General features: G+C 39.2%; 1 protein-coding gene across 2 annotated transcripts in view; it reads left to right on the top strand.

Annotated features, from left to right (window-relative positions):
• Positions 1–26,627, top strand: part of Rnf150 (ring finger protein 150) — a 253,750-nt gene that overhangs the window by 218,645 nt on the left and 8,478 nt on the right. The window contains exon 7 of one of the 2 annotated variants that reach the window (XM_021247717.2): positions 1,648–24,950. The exons of the other annotated variant lie outside the window; for it this stretch is intronic. Within the exon in view, the coding sequence (XP_021103376.1) occupies positions 1,648–1,652 (5 nt within the window). The 3' untranslated portion in view covers positions 1,653–24,950. Of the gene's footprint in view, positions 1–1,647; positions 24,951–26,627 lie in introns of those variants that run through there. 2 annotated transcript variants of the gene reach the window in all.

The raw sequence follows: 26,627 nt of genomic DNA, 5'->3' as shown, positions 1-26,627 counted from the left end.
TCAGTGCATTTAAGTGATAACTACTCTACTTCCTTTGTATAACATTAGGGATGGAGGCTTGGCACTATGCAAAAGAAGCCCTGCCCTCTAAGAGCTTATACTCTGGCTCTCCTTAAGAGTAAAACAAAAAAATCATGGTGGAAATACTTAAATAATGAAAATAAAACAGTGCTGTTAATCAGGTGTCCAGGGTTTTGTGGATGACAAGTGCTCCTCAGAGAAAAGTGGGATTGTGGTGGACAGCACTGTGCCTAGATGAACTTTGGGGTATGCTTCTCTTTCTGCACCCTTCCCAAGTGGGAAGGAACCTGCAGGGCCAAGGAGCAACCCATGCAGGATTCCTGGGCCTCTCCATGGAGACAGAACTAGCACAATTAAAGTGCCTTTGTGTAGAAGGCATAGGTTGCCCATAACCCTGCCTTTGTTAGAGTTTTGGGGGGTTTTTTTTTGGTTGTTTTTTGTTTTGTTTTGTTTTGTTTTGTTTTTTACAGCAAAAGCCTTTTAAAACCCAGTACCGTCAGCCCTCATCATCCACAGACTGCATCAATGAACTGTGAATGGGGAAAAAGTTGCATCTGTACTCAAAATGCCCAGACTTGTTTCTCCTTAGTATTCCCTAAACAAAAAAGAATAATTACTGTATCATAACAGCATGTTAGGTATTACAGGTAATCTAGAGATGTTTTAAAGTATATGAGAATGTGTGTGTTACCTGTGAATATAACACCATTTTCCATAACAAACCTGAGCATCTGAGGACCTTGGTATCCTTGAGAAGTCCTGGAACCAAACCCCAATGGATAGGAAGAGACAACTATGGTTGTGTATACTGAAATGTAGCAAAGAGATAAGGTTAAACTCTTAGTTTTGAAAGTGCGGGACCTAGTCAATTACTGGCCCTGTCCCCTCCCTTTTTGCATTAATTTAGCAGAGGCATTGGGCAGAGTTAATTTTAGCTACCAGATGCTTGTTTGTTTTGATTCATGTTGACTTTTCAATAAATAAAGATCAGATTAGCTCAGATTATGGAAGTCAATAAAGTGGTTTAATGAATGGTTTCAACAGAGAGTCACCACATTATTAGTCATCTGTATCTGTCTGTTGCTAAGCTACATGCTAGGGGACAGAGGCATGGCAGTTTGGGAAGAACCATCTCCGTAGTCCTTCTTCAGTTACCATCATCATCCACCATTGCTCATCCTCCCCAGACCCTTGGGATATTCAGGGAGCACCCTGAAGCCCAGGGAGCAAGAACAGAGAGCTCGGTTCAAGCCTAATTCCGGCTCATCCAGTGACTCTGATAGAGTGACTTAGCCTTGCAGAGTCAAGCAGCCTGCTGTAAAGTAGGCTCAGATACCTGAAAGAGCAGTGTAAACTAAAGCAAGTCATGGATGATGATGATGGTGACGCATTTGAAGAAGAAGAAATAACTGCTGTGGTTGTGAAAAACAGTTCCAGTCCAAATCTGTCTATTACTCACCTGCGCCTCCTACCTTCAGTGCCCTCTGCCATAAGCATGTGATACAATAATAGATGCAGACATGTGAGCAGCTATTATTATAATTAATCATATGGGACCAGTAATTTAAAATGGTACATTACACCTCTTCATTTCTTTTATTAATTTGACATTTATTTTTTTGAAAGCCTGAAAAAACGACAGCATCTGGGAGCTGCTTTATAAAACTCCTCAAAATGTCCCTTCCCAGGAGAAGCAAGTGATCTTTGTATTCATCGCTCTCAAAACAAGGAGAGAAGAAAACTAACATTTATAGAGAATTTGCAAAATGAGCCATTGTAATAGTCTACTCACGCTGCCATAACAAAATGCCATTGACTGGGTGGCTTCAACAGCAGGCATTGGTTTCTCAAGTTCTGGAGGCTGGAAAGTCCAAGACAGGGTGTGAGCACATCCACCTTCTAGCCACACCCCTGCATAGTGGAGAGAGCATGTGCCTGAGTGCCGGTCCACCACACTTCTTATAAGGACATAAATCTCATCATGGGGTGCACAACCCTAACCCCATCCAAACCTAACCCCTCCTGAAGACCCCACTTCCAACGCCATCATATGGGGGATATGACTTCAACACGGGAATTTTGAGGAGCACAAACATTCACCCTGTAACACATATTGAAGGAAAGGTTATTCTAATGGTACAAAGTGTAAATGACCTATGTATCTGTCGGAAAGAAGACAAAAACATATAGCACATTCTTAAATGAACAAGTTGGCTTACAGCAGTTAATGGGGATTGAAATATATGTGACTAAATCCGAAAAACATTTAAAAATAGCATAAAATAAGCTTTAATATGGAAAATTAATACACAAAATAGTGCCTACCTTTTTCATGGATTTGCACACACACATACATCTGTACATATACATTTGTATAAAGTGTAAAGATTCATAGCAAATCATAATAGTGATTTTTTTGGAGGGTATAAAAATAGAAATATGGTACAAAAGAAAAATGGTGGGACTTCTAGTTTATTTTTATTAAAAAAAAAACTGGCTCAAATATAGCATGATTCTTTTAGTGAGTTTTTAGTTAGAGCCCCATATGAATCAGGCCCTCTTTTGTATGCTGGAGAGTTTATGGTGATTAGCCAATTGTAGAGGTTACATCCTGTTGAACAAGACAATTAGAAAATATTAAGGTATGACTATCAAAAATCAAATTAAAATAAGGCCAGGTGAGGGGCTAGCGAGTCACTAAGGGCTGTTAAGTCAGGAAGTTGAGAAGGCTTTATCTGAGTAGTTGAGCAAAAGCTAGAAACATCAGTCCTTGGTGACAGGGACATGGCATTCCCACTTACTATATAATTCCTTGCACTTCTGTTCCAGTTTAATATCTTGCCTCCCCATAAGTGCTTCAGAGTAGAATGAAATTTTTCAAGATGTATCAAAATCCAAATGAACCATTTAGTCAGTAGAATCTTTTGAACCAACAACAAAGGAAGACTGTCTGAAAAAAAACATCTCCTAAAGACTTGATTTTATATCTGAGAAACAACACGATGTTGATCATTTTGTTTAAATGCCAGTTCTCAGTTTTAACAGAATTCCCCTGAAAGAGGGGATTCAGGAAAGATAGTATTGATTCCCAAGGAAACGCAGGTATCACACCTTAGTGGGGAGGGAGAAGATCTTTATGTTCCTCAGAAGACAATGTGTCTTTTTTTTTAATTTGAAAAGGTGCTCCGGAAAAGAAACAAAAACAATTTAAAGAGATGCTCCAGAAAAGAAAAGAAAACCATTAAAAAGAGCTGCCTAAGGAGTTAGAAGTCCTCACCTCACAGTGGCAGGGCAGGCTAGTAGCACCCAGGCCCAGCTCACCCTGAACCCCGGCAGCACTTCTGCCTCATCACCACCACTCACCTGCTTTTTATAAAGCAGAAACCAGGCTAGATGCTTTATCACATTGACAAGTTTTGGAATGTTTATCTCCTATGATGTAGTAAGTGACTGATCAGTTAATCTCTAAGGCTCCTCCAGCTTTATCAGCCTGGTTAGGAAACCAAGAAGCAGAAGGCACAAGAGACTAGAGAAGCAATGATTTCCTCCCTGAGGGGTAAAATAGCAAACAAATATCTGGCTCAGCTCATTTCCCCTTAAGCTCTTTGCCTTTCATGCCCTTTACCTTGCTTAATGTCCTACCTCCTTTGTTTGTTTTATTCCCACTCTACACCCGTGGCAAGGAACTCCTACTGAAGGACAAATATTAATTATAAGCTCCACTTTTGTCCTGAACACAGAGAGCTACAAATTACGTACTGTGAGCCAGAGAAATGGGTTAGGTTATGATTGTATAGCATGCATGACTGGACCGTTCTATTATATATTTTAGATATAATCCATCAGGTTTCTCCGGGAAGGTATGCTAACACATCTGTCTAAGAGAATTTCACAAATTTATTGTTGGGACATCGATCTGTGCTCTAGGTTAAAACATCAGCTCTTTTCTGTCGCTAAGACTGAGTCTATCAGTTTCCAAAGGCTTACGCTCGCCAATACTTTGAGGCCTCCCACCTACTCCACTGTCCCCTACACCAGTTGCAAGCTGCTTTCAAACCAGCGAAAGCTGAATTATGCAGTATTTATTAGAGGAGGTGAAGGCAACCCAAGGTTCTCCTAAACAGATGACCTGCAGTCTTAAGTTTTCCAGCAGGCTTCTCCATGCGCTCTCTGGAGGAAGCAGATGGTCAGAATGGTCAGAAATGACAACTCTATTCAAAACCTTAAATAGACTTTGGGAACAGGTTGATGTAAAATGATACCTGCACATGCACAGCCAAATGTGCTTATGTCAGTGTTTGCTCTCTGGTTTAGCACTGAGCTTTGTACCTAATTTGTTCATCTACTTCCTGAGAGCTGTATATTTAACAAATGCCATATTTGAAATGTTTCTTTTTCAAAATGCACGGATAAGAGAATGTGTTCCTACTTCTGTCCTCTCCTCTCCATTCCCTCTCAGAGCAAAGTAATTTCCTACTTTGGTATGTTCTGTCACTTGACCTTTAAACTAGACCTTGTGTTTCCAGCAGAGCCCTGGTCCTCCAGTTTCTTCTGGCTCTGCTGATGGACTATCCTGTAACAGGGTGACACTTGTACCAACAGTAGGGATAAGGCCGTCACATGGTGAATGATCTCTACATGAAATGTTGATACATTGACCTATTTCCAACAGCACTGAAGAAATAGAACATTACAGAAACAGTGGGACAATGGCCAAGAAAAGAAAAGGCATCCCTCACCCGCCGCCAGTGCATTAGTGGGCAGAGGAGGAGGCTGGAAGATGTAAATGGGGAAAGAATAATGCACGTTCTAGGTGAATATATTAAATACAGTACTACTATGTGCTGGAAGTAGATGCAACACTCCGTATATATGAAAGGGTGTGTGTTTACTTACTAAATCTCATTAAAGGCTGCCAAAAAAGTATTATTATACATGCTTTCCTGACAAGGAAGCTGAGATTTTTTATTATTAGCACTTTATTTAAGAAAGTACTTCTTTTGGGGGGATTCTGTGTAAAATTTAATTGAATGAAGAGTTTTCAATATATATTATGTCTCTAGCATTATAATAAAATTCTGGGGTTAAAAAGTAACCATTAACTTAAATACTATGGGCAAATATTTGAGAAAATATTAAATATTCATTTCATCAGGTAAAACTTACAATGTCTTAGAAATGGACCTATACTCATGAAACAAGATATTTTAGAATATTGTGATATATAGTTTTTTTAAGTCATTAATTTTATTGGTACATTGTAGGTATACAATATGCTGACATTCATTACTGGGAATTTGTGCCTTTACGTAATATATCTTGGTTCTTATTTTTCCCCATTCCCGTTCTTCCTTCAGCCCCAAAGTACTTCTTAAAAACAAACATATCATCCATGTAAATTAAATAAAGTTCTGACACTTTAGCCTAGTATTCAAATTTCTCTACAGTCTGAGTACAGCCTGCCTTTTTAATCACATTGCTGTATCAAGTGAACTCAATCAGGAAATTGGATATCACTTGAGGTATTTCTAAATAGAGGAATTAAATACAAGAAATTGATTACAAAAGTATTGGGAAAATAAAATATCAGCCCCTCCAGACCTTGCATCATACACAGAATTTAATACAGAATTTAGCATTTTTCAGTGTAAAAGCTAAAACTGTAAAATTTCTAGAAGAAAATAGACGAGTGACTGTTTGCAAATTGAGGATAGACAAAGATTTTTTTATAGATAGAGCCCAAAAAAGCGAGAACTATGCAAAATTTGATACATTGAACTTGATGAAAATTGAAGTCTTTTGCTCCTTGAAGGACATTCAGAAAATGAAAAGTTAGGCCACAGAGAAAATAATTTGCAGTACATACATCTAACAAAGAACTTGTATTTAGAATGTATGATGAACTCTTACAACTCAGTAAGAAGACAGTCTGACCTAAACATGGGTAAAGTCTCCAGGTGACCTTCACTGTGTCATTTTGTGAAGCATTGTGGAATGCCTGGTTCAGCTTTATTTATCGACTGCTTTTTCACTTTACCCACCCCATACAACATATGCACACACCTGTGCTCCTCTATTCAGTAAAAACATGGAATATCAACAAATCAATAAAAGCTAACAATTACTCAGAAAAAAAATGACAAAGACCTTGAACACATACTTCTTAAAATGCACGTGAAAAGAAACTCAACATCATTAGTCATCAGAGAAATACACATTAACACTACAGCCAAATACTGCAGTGCACCTACTAGAATGGTTGAACCTAAAAAGACTGATCCCAAATCTTAACAAGGATGTAGAAGATCTAAAATCCTCACTGCTGCTATGGGATTGAAAAATAGCACAGCCATGCTCATAGTTTAAAGGCAACATCAGCAAGATGGCAAAATAGATGGCCCCAGACCCTCCTTCTCCCATGGAGACACTGACTGACTTAAAGAAAATCACTGGACTTAATTGTCTTCATTTAAAACAATACAGAAAGCAGTTACAAGGTTCCTGCACCCCAGGCAAGCTCTAAGCCAACCACATTGAAGCTCAATAGAAAAATTCATGGTACTTCCCAACCAGAGAACTACTGGAGAAATCTCTCAATTTAGCATTCTTTCTGGGCAAGGAAAAAGAAAAATGGATGTGCAATGTTCTGACTTTTAGGTGGATTGTCTGAGAGACTGGTTTCTATCTTGCCTGAACCTGACAGAACAGGAACAGAGTAACAGGGTGGGGGTCATTGAGAACAAAGGTGAGCAACAGGACTTAGTTGACCATCAGACCCTCAAAGATGGAGCTCTGGTGCCATAGCACCAGAAGGGCCATAGTGATACCAGCGGACACCAGGAAGAGCTCCCAAGAAAAACTGACAGACATCTTCAGTGAGATTACATAGAGAAGCTAGGAAACAACACATCTCAGAAAAGGCATGAGAGGGCTTCACAGTCTCTGTCTTTTTGGTGAACTATATGTGCCTGTGAAACCAGGCTTCAAAGCTCTCAGAAGTGGCTCATATTTCAAGCTCTTACGTTTCAATAGAATATAAACAAGGTATACAGAGAAATAGGGTAACTTTTTCTAATCATAGGACACATTAAACCCTCTAGAAAACAAGCCTAAAGCAATAGGAGATATAAATTATCAAACATAGAATTCAAAGTAACTATCCTTAGGATGTTCATTGAATTAAAGGAAAGAACAAATGACTAAATAAAATCAAAATGAGACTATCAACAAAGAAAAACTATGAAGAAAAAAGCAGAAATTCTAAGAGTTGACTATAACAACTACATTGAAAATTTAACTAGATTCACAGTAGACTTAAGTAGAAGAATCAGTGAACTTGAAAATAAGTTCCTTGAAATTATTCAGTGGAGATGAAACAAGAAAGAATTAAAAAAGTAAAGAAGCCAAAAAACAAAATAAATAAAAAAGCCAAAAGGACTTGTGAGACACCATCAAGTGAACAAAAATATGAATCAGGATCAGAGACCTTCTTTGAAAACAATGGCTGAAAATTTCCCAAATATTAAGGGAAAAAAAATGGACATCCAAATTCAAGAAGCCCAGTGGCTTCTAAATATGATGACCCTAAAGAGACCCACAAGACCCTTCTCTACTGTTGGTGGGAGTGTAGACTGGTGCAACCACCGTGGAAATCAGTATGGAGATACCTCAAAGAACTAGGATTAGAGGGCCTATTTGACCCCACTATTCCCCTGCTGGGTGTATCTTCCCAAAAGAATCATACCACAGTGATATATGTGTACCCATGTTCATAGTGGCACAGTTTGTAATACCTAAAGCTTAGAAACAGCCCAACTGCCCATCAACTGGAGACTGGATAAAGAAAATGTGGTGTGTTTTTTTTTAATAAAATGGAGTACTACTCAGCCATAAAGAATAAGGGGTTAGAGACATTTATAGCTAAATAAATGCACATTGAGGCAATACTCAAGTGAAATAAATAGGACAGGCATGTGTAAATACTAAAAATTGTCAACCCATCATTCTATACCTGCAAATCTGTCCTTCGAAATAAAAAGGGCTTTCCCACATTTAAAAAAAAAAAAAAGCTGAAAGAGTTCATAACCAGGAGGCCTGCCTTCTAAGAAATGCTAACAGAAATCCTTTGAAGTTGAAAAAAAGATCATTAGACAATAACATGAAAATATAAAACTCTTTGGTAAAAATAAACGTACAAACAGAATACCGTAACACTGTATGGTAGTGTATAAATCACTTTTAATTATAGTATAGAATCTGAAAGACAAAACAAAAAACGATAAAATTACATTAATGGATACAAAATATTAAAGGATATAATTTGTAACATCAACAACATAGTGTGGGGGAGATGTAAAAGATTAGAGTCCTTATGTGACTGAAGTTACCAGTTTAAAATAGATTGTTGTAACTACAGCATGTTTTGTGTAAGCTCTATAATTACCACACAGATATACCCTGTAGTGATACACAAAAGAACATGAAAAAGGAATCAAAGCTTCTCACTACAAAAAAAAAAAAGTCAAAACACAAAGAAAGGCAGCAAAATACAGAGAAAATGGATGAAATAGCTATAACACCAAAAATAACAATATGGAAGTAGTAGATGCTTCCCTATCAGTAATTAGTTTAAGTGAAAGTGGATTAAACTCCCAGATAAAAATGATGAACAAAACACAAGAGCCAACTACATGCTGTCTACAAGAGACTCAGTTTAAATTTATGGACACATTTGGGTTAAAGGGAAAGGATGGAAAAGATATTCCATGAAATTGGTAGCCAGGGCTGGGGATGAGTGGCCAGCGCCTGCCTGGCAAGTGTGAGGTCCTGAGTTTGATCCCCTGTACCAAAAAAGGAAGGAAGGGAGGAAGGGAGGGAGGGAGGGAGGGAAGGAGGGAAGGGAGAAAAAGAAATTGGTAACCAAAGAGCAACAAGGTCCAAATTACATCAGACAAAATAGACTTTTCAGTCAAAGAGAGCGACATAAGACCGAAAAGGTCATTTTATAATTATGAAAGGGTCAATTCTCCAGGAAGTTATAATAACTATAAAAACATTTCACCTAATATGAGAACACACACGTCTCTATGAAACAAACATGCACAGAATTGAAGGGAAAAATAGTGTAATGCAATCCTAGTCAGATTTCAGTGCTCTACTCTCAAAAATAGATTTTAAAAAAACAGAAGATCAGTAAAGAATCAGTAGACTTGAACAATGCAATGGACCTACTGTACGTAGCAGACATATGCAGAACATTCCACTCTGCAATAACAGAATACACATTCTCTGGAGAAATCACATACTAGGTCACAAAATAAGTCTTAAATGAAAAAAATTAATTCATGCCAAGTATCTTTTCTGATCACAATGGAATGAATCTGGAAATCAGTAGTAGAAAGAAAACTGAAAATTCTCCCATTTGTGGAAATTAAGTGGTGGATGGATGGCTGTTAGCTTTCTGTTATTGCAACAAAACACCTGAGGTAATCAACTTAAAAAGAGGAACATTTGATTTTGTCTCAGTTTCAGAGGTTTCATTCCATGCTCAAGTGCCTACTTACATTTGAGCACATGGTGTGGCAGGACATCATGTCTGGAGCATGTAGAAAAATCATTCACCTCATGGCTACCAGGACGCAGAGAGAGTGGGAGAGGAGAGGTAGAGTCCCACTGGCCTCTTCAAGGACACCTCCCGTGCTAGAAGAGGTCCATTAGGCTTCAGCTTCTGCCACCTCCCAGTACCACCACACTGGGCGCAAAACCTTCAACACATGGCCCTTCAGGGGACATTGCAGATATAAACCATAGTAATAACCAAGAGATCAAAGAAGAAATCACAAAGCAAGTTAGAGAATAGCTTGAGGCAAATGAAAACATAAAGACAACATACCAACACTTACAGAATACAGCAAAAGAGAAAAGTTTATAGCAGTAATTATGTACATTAAAAAGAAAATTCTCAAACAGATACCTAATTTTACACCTCAGGGAACTAAAGGAGAATACATTAAATTCAAAATTAAAAGAAGGATGGAAATAATAAAGATTAGGACAGAAATCAATATAACAGAACAGAAAAACCGTCAAGAGTTTAAAGCTATAATCTCTTGTAAAGATATAGGCTAAATTGACAAGCTTTTAGCTAGACTAAAAAGAAAGCTCAAATAACTAGTTAGAAATCGAAGAGATATTATACAACTGATGTCACAGAAATAAAGGTATTCCAAGAGACTACTATGAACAATTACATACCAGTGAATTGAGTATGATAGAAGAAATGGATAAATTCAGACATAAAACTTATCAAGATTGAATCACAAAGAAATAGAAAACCTGCACATATCTGCATGATGAAGGAGATTGATTCAGTAATCAGAAGCCTCCAATAATAAAAATCCCAGGTGCATATGGCTTTCCTGGACAATTCTACCAAACATGTAAAGAATTATTCATATTCATGTCTATTATTCTCAGAGTTTTCCACAATATTTCAGAGGAACGTATACTTCCAAACTCATTTATGAGACCAGCATTACCATGGTACCAACACCAGACCAAGATACTACAAAAGAAGAACACTAGGGCCGGGGATTTAGCCCAGTGGTTCCATCGCCTGCCTCGCAAGCGCAAGGACCCGAGTTCGATCCCCGGTACCAAAAAAAAAAAAAAACACAAAAAAAACACTACAAACCAATCTCCTTGATAAATACTCATGCAAAAATCCTTGACTAAAAAAGCTACTAAATCAAATTCAACAGTATTTGAATTATTATTCACCATGACCAAGTGGGACAGATAGCTCTCCAAATAAGGTATACAGATATCCACTGTGCATATGAAAAGATATTGAACACTAATAATTATCAGGGAAATACAAATCAAAATCACAGTGTGATACTGTCCTTCTCACCATTAGGATGACCCAATTTTTTTAAAAAAGCTCCGAAAGTATTATTAGTTATACTACAGAGAAGTTGGGGTTCTTAAGCACTGTTTGTGGGAATGTGAAACAGTGTGCTCACTATGGAAAAAAGTAGAGATTCTTCAAAAAATTAGATTAGGAAATTAAGTAGAACTGCCTTCTTAGACTCCCACTTCTGAGCATACATCCAAAAGAATTGAAATTAGAATCTCAAAGAAATACCTATGCATACCCATATTTATTATTCACAGTAACCAAGAGGTGGAAGCAACGTAAATGTCAATTTGTGGATGAATGGATGAAGAAAATGTGGTATATACAGTGGGACATTATTCAGCCTTAAAAAGACAGGTAATCCTGTCATGTACTACAATATACAAAATGCTAGAAAATATCTTCATCAATAGCCATGGCTCTCCCCTAATGGGGAGGGATAGGTTGCCCCTTGAGGACATTTGGCAATGTCTAAAGATATTTTTTATTGTCGCACCTGGGAAGAAACTGAACTTCTCTCAATGGCTAGAAACCAAGACTGCTGCAAAACTTACTAGTTCACAGGACACCCCCACAACAAAGAATCCTTCAGCCCCCAACAGAAATCATACAGTTGCAAAACCATGACAAACACTTATAAAAAAGCAGCCTGAAGGGTGCACTCAACTGTAAATAGGCACGAGAAAACTTTTAAGGGAAATAGAAATATCAAATATCTTAAAATAGAAATTAGGGCATTCATGGTGGTTGTAGAAACGCATACGTCGGTCACATCCACCAAAGCTTGTGAAAACATGTACTTAAATAAATGCAATGTATTGTAAGTAAATTGTGGTCCATAAAGGTGACATATATAATAAAAGAGATTCAAAAGTAAAAGTTGTTTCAAAACCCACCTTTGGATGAATAGAGAAGGAAAAGGCTGTTGCCCAGCGTCTAGTTGCTGTTGTTTCTTCTCCCCAGCAGAATGAAACCTAGAATGCTTCTCCTTCCGATTCTGGACTTGCCTGAACAGGAAGTGTGATGGTCTCCCTGCTCTGCCTGCCTTCCAGCCTTCTTGGTAAAACATAGGGAAAAGGCTGGCTGGCAAGGAAATATGGAGAGTGTGGTTCTTAGCCTTTTAGGCTCCTGTGAAAAAGAGCCCAAACAAGGCAGAAAGGAGACAAAGTAACTACCGGCCACGTATGCCACATAGCTTATTCTTCTTCATGTACCAAGCTACAGCAAAATGAAACCATTTCACATCCCTTGAAATGTGCTCTGATTGCTCCTCTAGTTGTGCTGCTTCTCCTGAAGGGAATGCCATTTCCCCTGATCTCTACACATTCTGGTACACTCAGATCCTCCCCACTTGCTTACCTGGAGCTTATTTATGACTCCTGTTGGTTACTCAGTTGGAGGTGAAACTTCCCTCACCCTTTTGTTGCCCTAACATTTTATTTATACCTCCCAATTAGCATATGTCACCTTGTATTAAATTTATAGAGATATCTGTCTGATCTTTTACTGTATCAAATTCAGAGTAAAGGCAGAGCTTGCATTTATCCTATCTTTATTTTCCTCAACTGTGCTGTATACCTTCAGATGTTCAATAAATGCCTGTTCAATAAATAGGTGATAAATCGATGAGAGAACAAATGAAGTCTATAGACAATTGTAAATAGGTATATATGGATAAATATGTGCTATCTATATGTCTAAATCCATCTGTTAGCTTTTCCTTTTTCACTCCCTTTTCTTTTTCTTTTACCCATTAAGTTTATTGATACATTTTAGGTATAAAATACAGTTACATTCATCATTGGGATCTTGTATCTTTACATGACATATCTTATTTTTATCCCCATTTCCCTGCTCTCCCTTCACCCCCTCCAACCTTCCCTATTTATAAAAACTTTGTTTCCATTTTTTTTTCCTTTTTTCATATTTTTCTTTTCCCTTCTTTCCTTTCCTTTCCCCTACCCCTCCCACTTCCCCTACTCCTTTAGACCTTTTCTTCCTATTAGAATTGGATACTGAAATTTGAAATTTATGTAGGAGTTCAAAGGACCTAGGATTATTTTTTTTTTTTTGGTACCGGGGATCAGTCTCAGGACCTTGCACTTATGAGGCAGGCAGTGAAACCACTGAGCTAAATCCCTGCCTCAACAAAGGACCTAGGAAAGTAAAAAGAAAAAAAAAACAGTGTTAGAAGACATTTATTACCTAATTTTAAGACTTCCTCTAAAGCTACAGTAATCAAGGCAGTGTTGGCATAAGAAAAGACGTACAGATCAATGGAATAAAACAGAGAATCTAGAAATAGAACCACACATATATGGTCCACTGATTTTTGAAAAATTATTTAACATTAACATTTTATAGAACATAACCTCAACTCAAGAGCAGAGGAAAAGATAGTTTTCAACAAATGGTACTAGAACACCTGGTATCCATACCTAAAAAATTAACCTCAACCCTTTATTTCTATACATAAAAATAACGTGAAAGGATCTATAAACCTAAATATGAAAGACTAAAACTATATAAAATTTAAAGAAATTATAAAGGAAAATGTTCATGAATTTAGAGTAGGCAAGAATTTCCTAGATGCAAAAAACATGATGTATAAAAGAAAAATTTTGATAAATGAGATTCCATCAAAATTTAGAACTTTAAATGACATCATTAAAATGAAAAGTAGTCCTTAAACAGACCGTATTTATAATACATTTAACCTATGACCAGAATATCTAAAGAACTCTTACAGCTCATTAATAGACAACCCAATTAAAGAGTAGACACACGATAAACAGCCAGTACAGCACAAGGAAAGGTGTGCAACACTAGAATCAGAAAAATACTAATCAGTACAATAAGATCATATTATATACTCATTAGGGAGACGAAGTTAAAAGTTTTAAAAGAACAAATGTCAGCTTACGTGTGAACCAGTTAGAACTTTCTAATACTATTAATGTGAATGTAAAATGATAAAACCATTTTGGAAGACAATATAGAAATTTCTTGTATTACTGTTAAGAACCAACAGTTCTGGGCCAAGGCTGCCCGCCACCCGAGATCCCCGGTTTCAACAGACTTCACCAAAATGCCATCCCAGATGGAACACGCCATGGAAACCATGATGTTTACATTTCACAAATTTACCGGGGACAAAGGCTACTTAACGAAGGAGGACCTGTGAGTACTCATGGAAAAGGAGTTCCCTGGGTTTTTGGAAAATCAAAAAGATACTCTGGCTGTGGACAAAATCATGAAGGACCTGGACCAGTGCCGAGACGGGAAAGTGGGCTTCCAGAGCTTCTTTTCACTAATCTCAGGCCTCACCCTTGGCGTGCAGTGATCATTTTGTAGTGCATATGAAACAGAAGGGAAAGAAGTAGGCAGAATTGAACATTTACTCCTGCCCAGATGAGAGTTCTCCCAAAGGGCCACTTATAGAATCTGCCCCTCAGTTTCCCCTTGTATAAAGATTTCATGAGCAGATCAGGACCCTTAGAAAATGAACAAATAACCATCCAGCTCTCATTGGACAAGCAGAGAAAGGAAAGTTAGTTAAATGCTAGATAAGCTTTTGATTTTTATATTGTTTGCATATTCTTGCCCTCAATAAATAAAGTCTTTTTTTAGTTCCGGAAAAAAAAAAAAAAAGAACCAACAGTTCTGTCCTTTTTACTTAAGAGAAAGGAAAACACATGTTCACAATAGATCTGTACATACAAGTTGACTATCCCTTATCTGAAACTTTTGGGACCAGAAATGTTTCAAATTTTGGTTTGAAATCCACCTGATCTGGAAAAAGGATAGCTACTCCTGCTTTTTTTCGGATTCCTGTCACATAGAGTATTGTTTTCCACACTTTAACTTTCAGTCTAAGAGTTTCTTTTTGAATTGTGTCTTGTATGCAACATATTGTTGGATCTTGCTTCTTGACCCATTCTGCCAGTCTATTTCTTTTCGCTGGTTGAGACCATTAACATTGATGGTTATAACTGATACATATTGACTTATCATTGTCATGACTTTTTCTTTTTGTTGGATTCTCCTCCTTTGTGTTTAATTTCTTGTCCTGCCCAATGGATTCAATTCTGCTAGGCTTCCTGGGGTTGTGATCCTCGTTGTCTTTTCCTATGATATTGTTTAAAATTTTTTTGGAGTGCTGGTTTGGTATTCATGAACTTCCTGAGGTGCTCTTTATCATGAAAGTATCTTATTTCTCCATCAATTTTGAAAGATAGTTTTGCAGGGTACATCAATCTGGGTTGGAGGTTGTTTTCCTAAGGGCTTGAAATACATCACTCCAAGCTCTTCTTGCCTTGAGGGTTTGCATTGAGAAGTCTGCTATGATTCTGGTGGGCTTTTCTTTGTGTATGTGATTTGTTTCTTTTCTCTAACTGCTTATAGAATGTTGTTGTTCTGTTGGGTTTCTGGAATCTTAACTATTATATGCCTGTGTGTAGATTTTATCACAGCTAGTTGGACTCCTATATGCCTCACTTATGTGTATGTCAGGTTCTTTTCCCCTGCTTGGGAGGTTCTCTGCCATCACTTCTGTTAACAGTTTTTTTATGTCATCTGCACTCTGTCCTGTTTCTTCATTGACTCCGACCAGTCTTATGTTATTCTTCTTTGCATCGTCTAGCAGCTGCTGGATTGATTTCTCATGGTCCCTTACTATTTTAAAGCAATTTTTCTTTACCTGGTCACTAATTGCAATCCTGTTTTCTATATCTGCAATTCTATCCTTGCATTGGCTCATTCTGCTACATAAACTTTCAGTGAAGTTTTTAATCTCCTGGAAATCTGTTTGTATCTGTTTTATGGATTCCATTTGTTTCCTGTGTTGGGATTCCATCATGTTCCTCAGATCCTCTATTTTTTTATCTGTGTCCTCTCTAGATTTATTAATCATGTCTTGCACTATGGGCGCAATCTCTGCTGTTATCTGAGAAATTATTTATTTCATTTTTTCCAGATCCTGTTTTGTTGCCGGTTCAGGGAGTCCAGGTGTTTGAGTATCAGATTGTTCCATCTCATTTCCCTTTGGAGTTGCCTTACGTGATCTGGAAGTCTGGTTTTGAGACTTGTTTACTTGTCTTCACGTTTCAACAGATGCAGCCTACTGTGCCTTTGTTGAGGCACCTTTTTGCTCACCCAGTGGTCTTCAATTCTCAACAAGCCACAGAGCTGCCTTTTCTCTGCTGCTCACCAGTACATTAATTCCTGGGTTCAGAAAGGTGGCCTTCTGGATCCCTGAGCTGACCTGTTGTCTGGGTGGGCTTTTGGCTGGGGCCTGTGCACATTTAGGATGGTTTCTAAGTGTGCCTCTGGCTAGGGCCACTGTATAGCTGGGAGGGCCTTTGGCTGGGGTCTGTGCACCCTAGTTCCTGTTGTGTGAGCAAGCTTCTGGCTAGGGTCTCACATACTTACTGGTGTTATCAGGGCAAACCTCTGGCTGTTGTTTGTGTGCCTATGCATCTCTTTTCCAGGTGGGTCTTTGGCTTGGGCAGGTGTGCCCCAGCCTCTGGGGTTGGGATGGAGCCCTGGCTGGGATCTGCTTGCAGCCACGCTACTCTGGCCCACACCGCTGCTCCCCCAAATAAGGTGGTCTGGTTTGCCTTTATTGCAGAAATTTTCTTCACTTTTCTGGTGGGCTTTAATTTTCATCTGGGAGGCTCAGAGAGGCCCCCTTTCTGTCATTCACTTCTGCTTTATCTTCTCGAGCTCAGAACAAGGTCCTTTATGACCCCTGCAACTCTGCAGTGTGGATCCAGGTAATGGCTCAGCTCAGCCAGGGTGGGTGCTGGCACTCACCTCCTCAGCACTGGGGAGGGGGGCTCTGCTCCTTGGAGCTTTGGGGTGGTGGTACAGCAGCTGGAGAGGCTCACCTCAGCACTGGTGGGGGGTGGGGCTCTCTTCTCGCCCTTTACATCCAAATTGTATTCACTCTCTTCAAGCACCTTCCATCTACCAGATATTTTGCTTAAGGCTTAAGGTACTCTAGAGGTGCTAATGAGTGAGGTTTTTAAAGTGGCTGTTGACAGCATAAATGTCACTAGATTTGCTCTCTTCCTATAAAATCTAATGTAAAACTAATGCAAAAATCACACTGTCCCTTCTTTGAGCAGTAAGAAATGATTCAGTGGATGAATTGCCAAAGAAAGCAGTAAAGAGATTAAACAATTGAAGGAAATCTTCCTGCTGGGTAAAATGTCACAGGGAAAGAAAACCTTAAAGCAGAGATAAAAGCAGAGTGAAATCTTATGTGATCTAATGTAATATACAAACTTTGAGGGAAACCTTTACCAGGTCCAAACAAAAAATTGGGAGACAATATTCGTGCTTTGGGCTTATTGTGCATATATGTTCAATTATGAAACAGGAATTTTAAAAGCAAAATTGGCAGTTATGTCTGAACAATTCTAGGAATCCCTTGGCCAAGTGGATGAATTTATATTGTAAGCCTAGAATCCTTGGTTCATGTGTATGAAGACACCTCGGGCAAATAGAAGTCTAGTCATTCTGCAGATCCAGAATGGCACCCTTGTCAACAGTACCAGCCTGGGTTGGGATCCTACACCTGCCACTCTCTACACACCTGACTTTGGACAAGCTGACTCCACCTGTAACATATGAAGCAACCATGGGGGAGACATACAACACAGTGTTCAGGGCATGGTTGCAAGTATAACACATAGTGTCATGTGTGTGTCACTCAGCACAGGGCCTAGCACACAAAGAGGAGCTGGTGCATTCTAGCTCTTGTGTTCATGTTACTGCATAGCCTCTGAAGAAGGTGGTCCAGAGGGCTCCATTGTCATAGCCAAGCGTACTCATAAACAGGAAAATTTAAACCAATCAGAAGTAGTTTATCTCCTCAGAAACCCTTGGGAAGCCAAAGGATGCAAAGAAACACATTTTCTTATGCATTTGAAATCTAACTTTCTCACTAAGTTTATGACAGAGAATATCTAGGTACTGCTCTGGCCTGAAGGAAACTCCGATTGGGAGAGGGATAAGAGGACACCAGCATTAAAATGGATCTGGACTGGCTGAGTATCTGCCCTGTGGTGTTCTTGTATAGTACAGTATTGATTGGTAATGATGTCCTATTTTCAAGAAGATAAGCATCAGTAGCAGTGGCCCAAAAGAAGCCATTTTTCTCCAAACCTTGCTTTTCAAGTACATGAGGGAAAATAAGCTTTTATGTGATGCAGAGCAGCTCCCAGCATGTGAGCACAGAACCTTCTGAAGAATCAGGACACCTGGGGAAGTATAGCCACCAGCATATTATTTTCTCTCAAAACAGAGAGCACTTAATCCGAGGGCAGTGTTTGTTCATTCCTCACAGAGGAAACATATTCCAGCCTGCTACTGCTCTGTGCATCTTTATAGGGCAGGCAGCATGCTAAATATCAAATTTCATTCTGGGAAGGATAATTTTGAGTGGTAGCTTTGAATAAACACCATGAAGATAAAATAAGTAGGAAGAGGGAGTTCATGTAAAAACTCGCATAAGTTAATAGAACACCTAACCAGTGGAATATGAGCCAAAATATGTATCTAAAAATGAATGCAGGGCCAGGGATTTGGCTCAGTGGTTCTGCTGCCTCCCCTGCAAGTGTAAGGACCTGAGTTCAATCCCAGGTACAAACACACACACACACACACACACACAAATGCAGCTGCACTGTCACCACACTCACCAAGGAAGCAGAATCTCTTAACCAATGGTTCTTAGCCTTTTGTGGGTTCTTTGACAATCTGATGAAAGATACATATCCACACAAGTATATATGTAATTTTAAGTATGTGATCCTCCTTGGGTTACGAGTCTCAGTACAGTATAGATTATGGTTAAGTTAGTGATCTATGGAGACAGAAGTGAATTTGAGTTGTTCCAACTGTAACTCAAGTAAACTGGGGAATTTTTAACTTCAGTTTGGGTTTTATCATCCGAAAGCAAATAGTAAGATTTTCCATGTCATGAGTTAATTATGAGTATTAAATCAGAGAATATTCAAAGTACTCAGAGTGGTTTCTGGCATGTACTAAGCACTCAGTAACTATTGATATTGTTATTAGCTGAGGGTAAAGACTGAAAGTTATCAAAAATTTTATAGAGAGAGAGAGACAGAGAGAACCAATTTCCCCAATATAAGTTTAACTATTATGTATTGCAAACATCCACTAATAAAAATTTAGTTTTAAAATTATAAAAGCTATAGGAAAAAGTAGGCTTTATAGGATTAGAGACCAATTTCAATTCAGTCTTAGTTCTACAAACATTTCCCAAGTGCCTCCTATTTATGAAGGAGTGTATAGGACTCTGAAATTGGGATCTCGGCAATGGGATAGGCCTGAACCAGGGAACTGATAAAGACAGACCAGGTTTGCCCAGTTGTCTTAGTCTACTTTCTGCTGCTATATTAGAATGCCACAGACTGAGAAAAGTAGAAACAATAGAAGTTTCTTTAGCTCACAGTTCTGGAGGTTGAGCTGTCCAAGCCTGCAGGGCTGCACATGGTGAGGCCCTTCTTGCTGCACTTAATTAACACAGCCATGGAACAGCCAGTAAGTCTGCCCAAAAGAGAAGACTGGGCCGAACTTCTCCTTATCCATTCATAAGGGCTGAGCCCTTGGGACCTAATCAATTTAAAGGTCCTGCCTCTCAACACAATTACAGTGGCAGTTAAATTTCAACATGCATTTTGGAAAGGATATTCACACCATAGCACCAACACTGGACAGACAGGTCTCTAGGTTTTCTTATATTCTCTGGCAGAAGGAATTTAACACTAGTAATAAGTTTTATCAAACCACTACAGCTTCAGCGTGTTTCACAAAGGGAAACCTGTGAGTCGTTGGGTAACATTTGATGTACTAAAGAGGAAATAGATAAAGATGTTAAAAAGTTATGGACTGAATGGAATTAATCCCACAATTAAGAATTTTGGGGTTAATCCTGTTTAGGCTACTGATGGAGTTTATGCAGAATAACATGGAAATATTTTTAAGCAACAGTAATATACTAGGTCAACGAAAGTAGGTCACAAAGGTCCATTTGAAATAGGTATTTTCTCTCCATTTGATCAGACACTCTAGGCCAGTGATGGCAAACCTTTTAGAGTTTTTTGTGATACAAACAGCCCCCTGCAGCACACATGGCTTAGGTTCACCACCGCTGCATGATGATAAAGAGATCCAAAGCTGAGAATGAGATAACTTAGATCAGTCTTTACATCACCCCAGCTAATTCAGTAATAAACTATCTTGCTTCCTTGAGTATGAAGTTCAACTATAAAGGAGGTTAAAAAGTGAAAGGAAAGTACTTAACGTAAGAGAAGAAAATGAATGGCACAACATCCTCCCAGTGTTTCTCTACCCAGCCTGGCCTCTTTGGGGATTACATTCATCTGCTGCTTGTCTCCCCTCCCTCAAATGGGAGATGTCAAACTCAGGTGTCTACATGGGCCAGGCAAGTAACGTGAAGCAGCAAAGTCTGATGATGGTGGTTACCCAGAGCCTGTGAGCTGTCGACTGAGTAGGACAGCAGTTATCCATTCCAGTGTCCCACCTGGGGATCAGGCATCTATTGTCAGAGCTCCCCCCCCCCCGCAAGATAAATTTCAAATGTAAATTTGTATCTAAAATATCCTGACTTTTAAATATTGGCAACATATGCACATTTTTAAAAAATCTTGTAGGCCAAACAAAACATAGCAGGGAACACTAGATTGAGTCTTTGATTCTAGGCCACAGGGTTCCTGGGAGATCTTCCCCCATCCATATCTTCCCACACTACACTCTTCCTAGAGAAACTCCTCTTCCCAGGGGTTAAAATTACCTTGTGTGTGCTAAAGCCTCCCAAATTTATTGATAGTCTTGGCCTCTCCTCTAAACTCCAGACTCCCAGTCTGGCCCTCACTTCCACATCTCATGAACATTGGGTGTCTTGTGAGCATTTCACGCTTACAGCATGTGCAAAACTAAACTGTACAAGGGCCAGGGATTTAGCTCCATGGCACTGCACCTCTCTCACACACACAAGGTCCTGAGTTCGATCCCCAGTTCCCCCCAAAAAACAATTAAACTGTACAAGTAGATGTAGCTCCAATACTTGGTTCCACCTCCAGTTTCTCCAGCTTAATAGAACCTGTATTCCTCAAGAATTTTCTGCTCCCAACTCCTGCTGCCAGTATGTCACTTGTCTGTAGATCCTTCATTTAGAATCAGGCCATCCTCTTCCCTCCATCCCTTTTGCCACAGTAAGCCACCCTGTTCATCTGTTCTTTGTGTAATAGTTTCCTAACTGGATTCCTTCTTCCCATTGTCCTGCCAAGCTACTCTCTGTGTAACAATGAGAATGATCTCTTAAAATATTAAGCAGTTCAGATTACTCCCTGTTTAAAATTTCTCAATGTCTTTATAATGCATGAAAACCAAGAAAAGAAAGTATATCAAATACATATTGTACTACCATGTCAAGTCAAAATATTTTAACCTGTAAAATGAGAATATTGCCTACATGAAGGAGTTTTATTAAAATCCAGTATTATTTTTGCATTAGTTTTGTATTCATTTTTGCATGGAAGAAGGCAAAATGTATGAATGTTTGTGTTAATGGCTACTTACACTCCCCAACTAGTACCACCACCAGAGAACCTCCTAAATGTTTATGTTATAAAGTTTTCATTCACATTATTGTAGCCTTGAAGTCAAACATTGCTTGATTAAAAGATAAAATTCTGTTCTAAAAAGACATGGGACAAATGAAGCTCAAACATGTAAGATATAATGGATAATTTCAAATGTATTCAGATCATTTTTAGAAGAAAATGAGTTAGATTTTTAAATGGAAGATGATTAGGTGATGAAGTGGGTGCAGTGTTACAACATGAAAATTAAAACATTCTTGTAACTTCTTTCATTGATTTGAACTCTTTACCTTCAGCCATCTTACTTTCCAAAGTAGCACCACATGAATTGAGCATCCCTCAGTTACAGCAACCCCTGGCCTTCCCTTGTCTCTGCAGTTCACACAGTGCTCAGGTGAGAGAACCAATCTATGCAGTCTGCAGACTCTGGTGGCTGCAAAGCCTGGAGGGAAGGGGAGAAGCTACCACTGCAAGTATCAGGGTGCTCTACCTTTTAAGAACTATAACTAGGCTCTTTTCATCACCTCCTTTTCTATTAGATCCATATGAGAGTCATAAAACCACTCCATGTTAATAAGCTCTTTGGTTGACTTCCAGTTTAAATTGTGAGCTGAAAAGGTGACTTTGTGAGCTGAATTGGCTGATGAGCCATTAAGGAGGAGGAGGAAGAGGAGGGATGGATGTGTCTGATCTCCATTACCATGGCGCTAACAAATACCGATAAATTAGGGGCCCAGATTTAGCTCAGTGGCACCATGCCTGCCTGGCAAAGGCAAGGTCCTGAGTTTGATCTCTGGTACTGGGGGGAAAAAAGGATGTGAAAGGAAATACCAATAAATTAAAAGGGGGGAAAGTTTATTTTGGATCACAGTTTTGAGAGTGTCAGTATATGACCTATTGGCCTGTGGCCTGTGGCAACATAGGACATGGCGGCAGGAGTGTGTGGCTGAAGAGGCCGGAGCCCCCAATCCCAGGACCCACTTCTTCCTGCCAGGCCAAACCTTTAAAGGGCCTGTTCCTTCTAGTGCCAAGCTGGGTCCAAGCCTTCGACATGCAAACTTTAATCTTGCAAACTCAAACTTTAGCAAGAAGAAGGAAGGGAGATGAAAGAAAGATTAAATTCCCTATTCCGTCCTCATTTTTTACCTCTAGGAATAAGATTTCAGTTTTGATTATACCTCTAAATAGTGAATACTTCCATTAATACATATTTTTGCTAAATATATGATAAATAGTCCTTTTTATTAAGAACAAAGCTGAAAAATTAAAAGTTTGAAAAGTTGTAAAAAAAACTAACAACTTTATTTCTCAGTAGTAATTCCATTAGAAATTACTGAGAATCCACCACATCATGCTAGATTGGTGCCAACACATATGTATGTAAACAACTGAAAAGAATGCTGTACATCTGGTCCACATTCTCAGTCCATAGTCACTTCAGCTTTAGCCCTGGAGAGAAAACATGATTTACAAAGTACCACATGTAATTACTAATAGCTGAACTAAAATACAATCTAAAGCAAAATAGTGCGAAAGCAGGGTCGGGTGGTGTACTGCTGCAAGCCCAGCACTCTGGGAGACGGAGGCAAGAAGGATTGCAATTTTGTTACTTGGCAAGAATCTGTCTCAAAACAAAACAAAACAGATTTTAAGGGTCGGGAATGTTACTAAGTATGAATCCCAGGTTCAATCCCAAGTACTGGAAAAAAAAATTACCAAGTAACAAGAGGAAATCACACATAAAACTACTTCCAGTCTCTTCTGAAGTCTCACAAAAACTCTAGTGAAGAGATTTTTAAAGACAGAGAAACATGAACCGGGAGAATGCAAGCAGCAGCAATAACAAAATTTTGAGCAACTGGAAGAAAAAAAAAAAAAAAAACAGATGGATGTCAGTGACTTAGTAGAAATGAGGAACAAAGCTCCCCTGCGTTTGGCTGGGTGGGCTGTGACTCGCTGCACCCCAGGGCCCACTGTCCTGGACCCCCAGCAAGTGTACCCTCCCAGCGGTGCCCTGCACAATAGCACAGTGCATGCTGGGTAACAAAGGCAAAGCAGCCTTGGGGAAGAACCAGTCCAGTTTGTACCCAGAATTCTTCAGAAGTCTGGGATTAAGGCTTAATGTAGCACTGGAGAGGAGAGATAAAAAGGAAGTGCACACACAAGAAAGGTAGAAGATTATACATATACAGACATATACATGCATGTGTGCATATGCATACACACATTTACATATATACACATGTATACACATGCATGTACATATATATCTTCAGCTCAGAGAACATTTTGCTGCAAAATGTAAGGCCAGCTTCCAATTTCATTTTGTTTCCTAAATGACTGCTTTTATTAACTATTTGTTGACCGCCACCAAAGCTGCTCCCGAAGTTGTATGCCACTCGGTTGTTACAGCGTTGTGAGCTTCACGCGCCTGCAGATCTAGAAAACACTGGAGCTTAGGCTTCAGGTTATGTCCCTGTGAAACATTCACATCTCTAGAACTGTTTCTTCATTACCTCTGTTAGTTCTCTTTGTTTGCCTCCTTGAAACATCTCAGGAATTCACTACCCTCATGAAACATTTTCCTTAACTGCCCCAGTGTGGGGAAAAAAAACCCCTGATTATCAGAGCAAAAGTGTGACAACCATCAGCAATCTTTGGAACTTGGATGGTTTTGTTGGTCTTTTAATCGCATGTTTCTTCTGTGGGGTGAGACCGTACCAGAGCTTCCGTGTTTAAAGCTACTTTGTGCAGTCCAGCTCTCCATCCTGGCCCCATCCTCCATAGCCTGACTCTGCACTCCTGTCATATTTTACAAGGAGAAAGAGCACAAAGTGAAGAGAAACCAGAGTAATAGCTGTCTGCCCACCAAGGCTCACTATCACTGCCAGCCATCTGTAGATGCTATACCCCTTGCTTAGGAGGTTGTTCTATCTTATTCATCGGCCCGTAGGACTCCGTTGAGACTTTACACTTTGTGCAGCACCTTCTGGGACCTGGCCAGTGGTCACATAGCTCCCTTACCCACCCCTGCAGAAGCCGATGTGGGTTCCATCAGTGTACTTATGCCATTGCATTTCCCTTGCCTTATCCACAGTCTACCTGCCGGCTCCACAGTGAGCTCTTTGAAGTCCACAATGGTCTTGTTCTCAGTTATATCCCTAGCATCTGGCACAATCTTCAGCACATAATAGCAGCACAATAAATTATGCCTTGAACAAATGCATGAATAGATGTTTTAAATGAATGCATGATACATGGTCATTGCAAAGTATTTGGGAATGCAGCTTGTAAAAAATGTTTCACTCTGGTGTGAGAGGCTGAAGGTGTAGATAGGGACTGGATGTATGGTAGGTGATGTGAAATGGGAGGGGGGCGGAGGGGAGGGGAGGGAGGGGAATGGGATTGGTATGGGAGGAAGAGTGGGAACGGAATCTTTGTAGATAGGGAGGACTGGGGGGGTTGGGGGGAGGGCTGGGCAGGGGTGAAAGGTAAGAGCCAGGAGAGACTATGTGGAGGTGCAGGTTTCCAGTGATGAATGTCGTTGTATTGTGTACCTAAAATGTACCGATGATTGGAGTGAATGGTCGATAGTGTAAAGTGGGAAGAGGGGGTCCAGGGAGGTGGGGGTAGTGGGAGGGGCAGGGGACAGGAAAGAAGGGAAAGGAAAAAGTGACGAGAAATGGAAAAGATGGAAGTAAGGTCTTTGTAAATAGGGAAGGGTGGAGGGCGTGAAGGGAGGGCTAGGAATGGGGAGAAAATAAGAACCAAGATGCATTATATAAAGGTACAATTCCCAATGAGAAATGTAATTGTGTTGTATACCTACAATGTACCAATAAAAGAATTTAATACAAAAAAAATGTTTCAAAGAAAATGAATATAACTCTCAAATCTAGAGACAATTTATGTCAACACTTTTGGTTTCCTTGCTTCCAATTAACTTTTTCCATTAAACCCACTATGCATAAAGCTTTCAGTACTTCTCTTTTCACTTAACACTATATTGATATACTGAAAATACTGTTAAACATTATGTTGTTATGCCAAAAATACTGTTAAGCGTTTACTTGTGTAACTACAAATTCTTTGGAAACTTCAATGGTTATAATAAGAACATGCCTTTGTAAGTAACAGTTTATTCAGGTATTCTGTTGTTGGACTTGCAAAGTTTTGCTGTTATGAGAATGCTTAAATGAAGACTTTTGCAACTCTTATTATTTCTAATTCATTCTGGAAACGAAATCACCAGGTGAAAATTTCAGTTATAAGAAGTTTCAAGAGATGCAGATGAAAACACTGAGATTCCACGTCACCCCAGAAAGAATAGCTGCTATCAAGAAATCAACCGATAACAAATGTTGGCAGGGGTGTGGGGAAAAAGTACCCTTCTTCATTGTTGGTGGGAGTGCAGACTGGTGCAACCACTGTGGAAATCAATATGACAACACCTCAAACAACTACAATTAGAAGTCCCATTTGACCCAGCTATTCCTCTGCTGGGTATCTTCCCAAAAGAATTTTTTAAAAAATCATACCACAGTGATATATGTGCACCCATGTTTATAGCGACACAGTTTGTAATAGGTAAAACTTGCAAACAGCCCAATTCTCCATCAACTGGAGACTGGATAAAGAAGATGTGGGGTTTTTTTAAATAAAATTGGAGTACTACTCAGCCAAAAAGAATGAGAAACTATAGCTAAGTGGATGCACGTTGAGCCCATACTCTTAAGTGAAATAAATAGGACACACACGTGTAAATACCAAATAATTTCTCTGATGTGAAAAACAAAGTATAAATAAGGATCAAAATGTATAATTGATATTATGAAATAGGAGGGAAAGGTCTAAAAAGTAGGGGAAGTGGGAGGGGTAGGGGAAAGGAAAGAAGGGAAAAGAAAAAATATGAGAAAAGGAAAAAAATGGAAACAAAGTCTTTGTAAATAGGGAAGGGTGGAGAGGGTGAAGGGAGGGCAGTGGAATGGGGAAAAAATAAAAACCAAGATACGTCATGTAAAGGTACAGGA

Source organism: Heterocephalus glaber, unplaced genomic scaffold (assembly GCF_053883595.1).
Source record: "Heterocephalus glaber isolate CG9 unplaced genomic scaffold, H.glaber_assembly_v1.0 deba00001587, whole genome shotgun sequence".
Lineage (NCBI taxonomy): Eukaryota > Metazoa > Chordata > Mammalia > Rodentia > Bathyergidae > Heterocephalus > Heterocephalus glaber.
The sequence above is the reverse complement of the archived record's forward strand: the minus strand, read 5'-3'. Positions and strand labels throughout refer to the sequence as shown.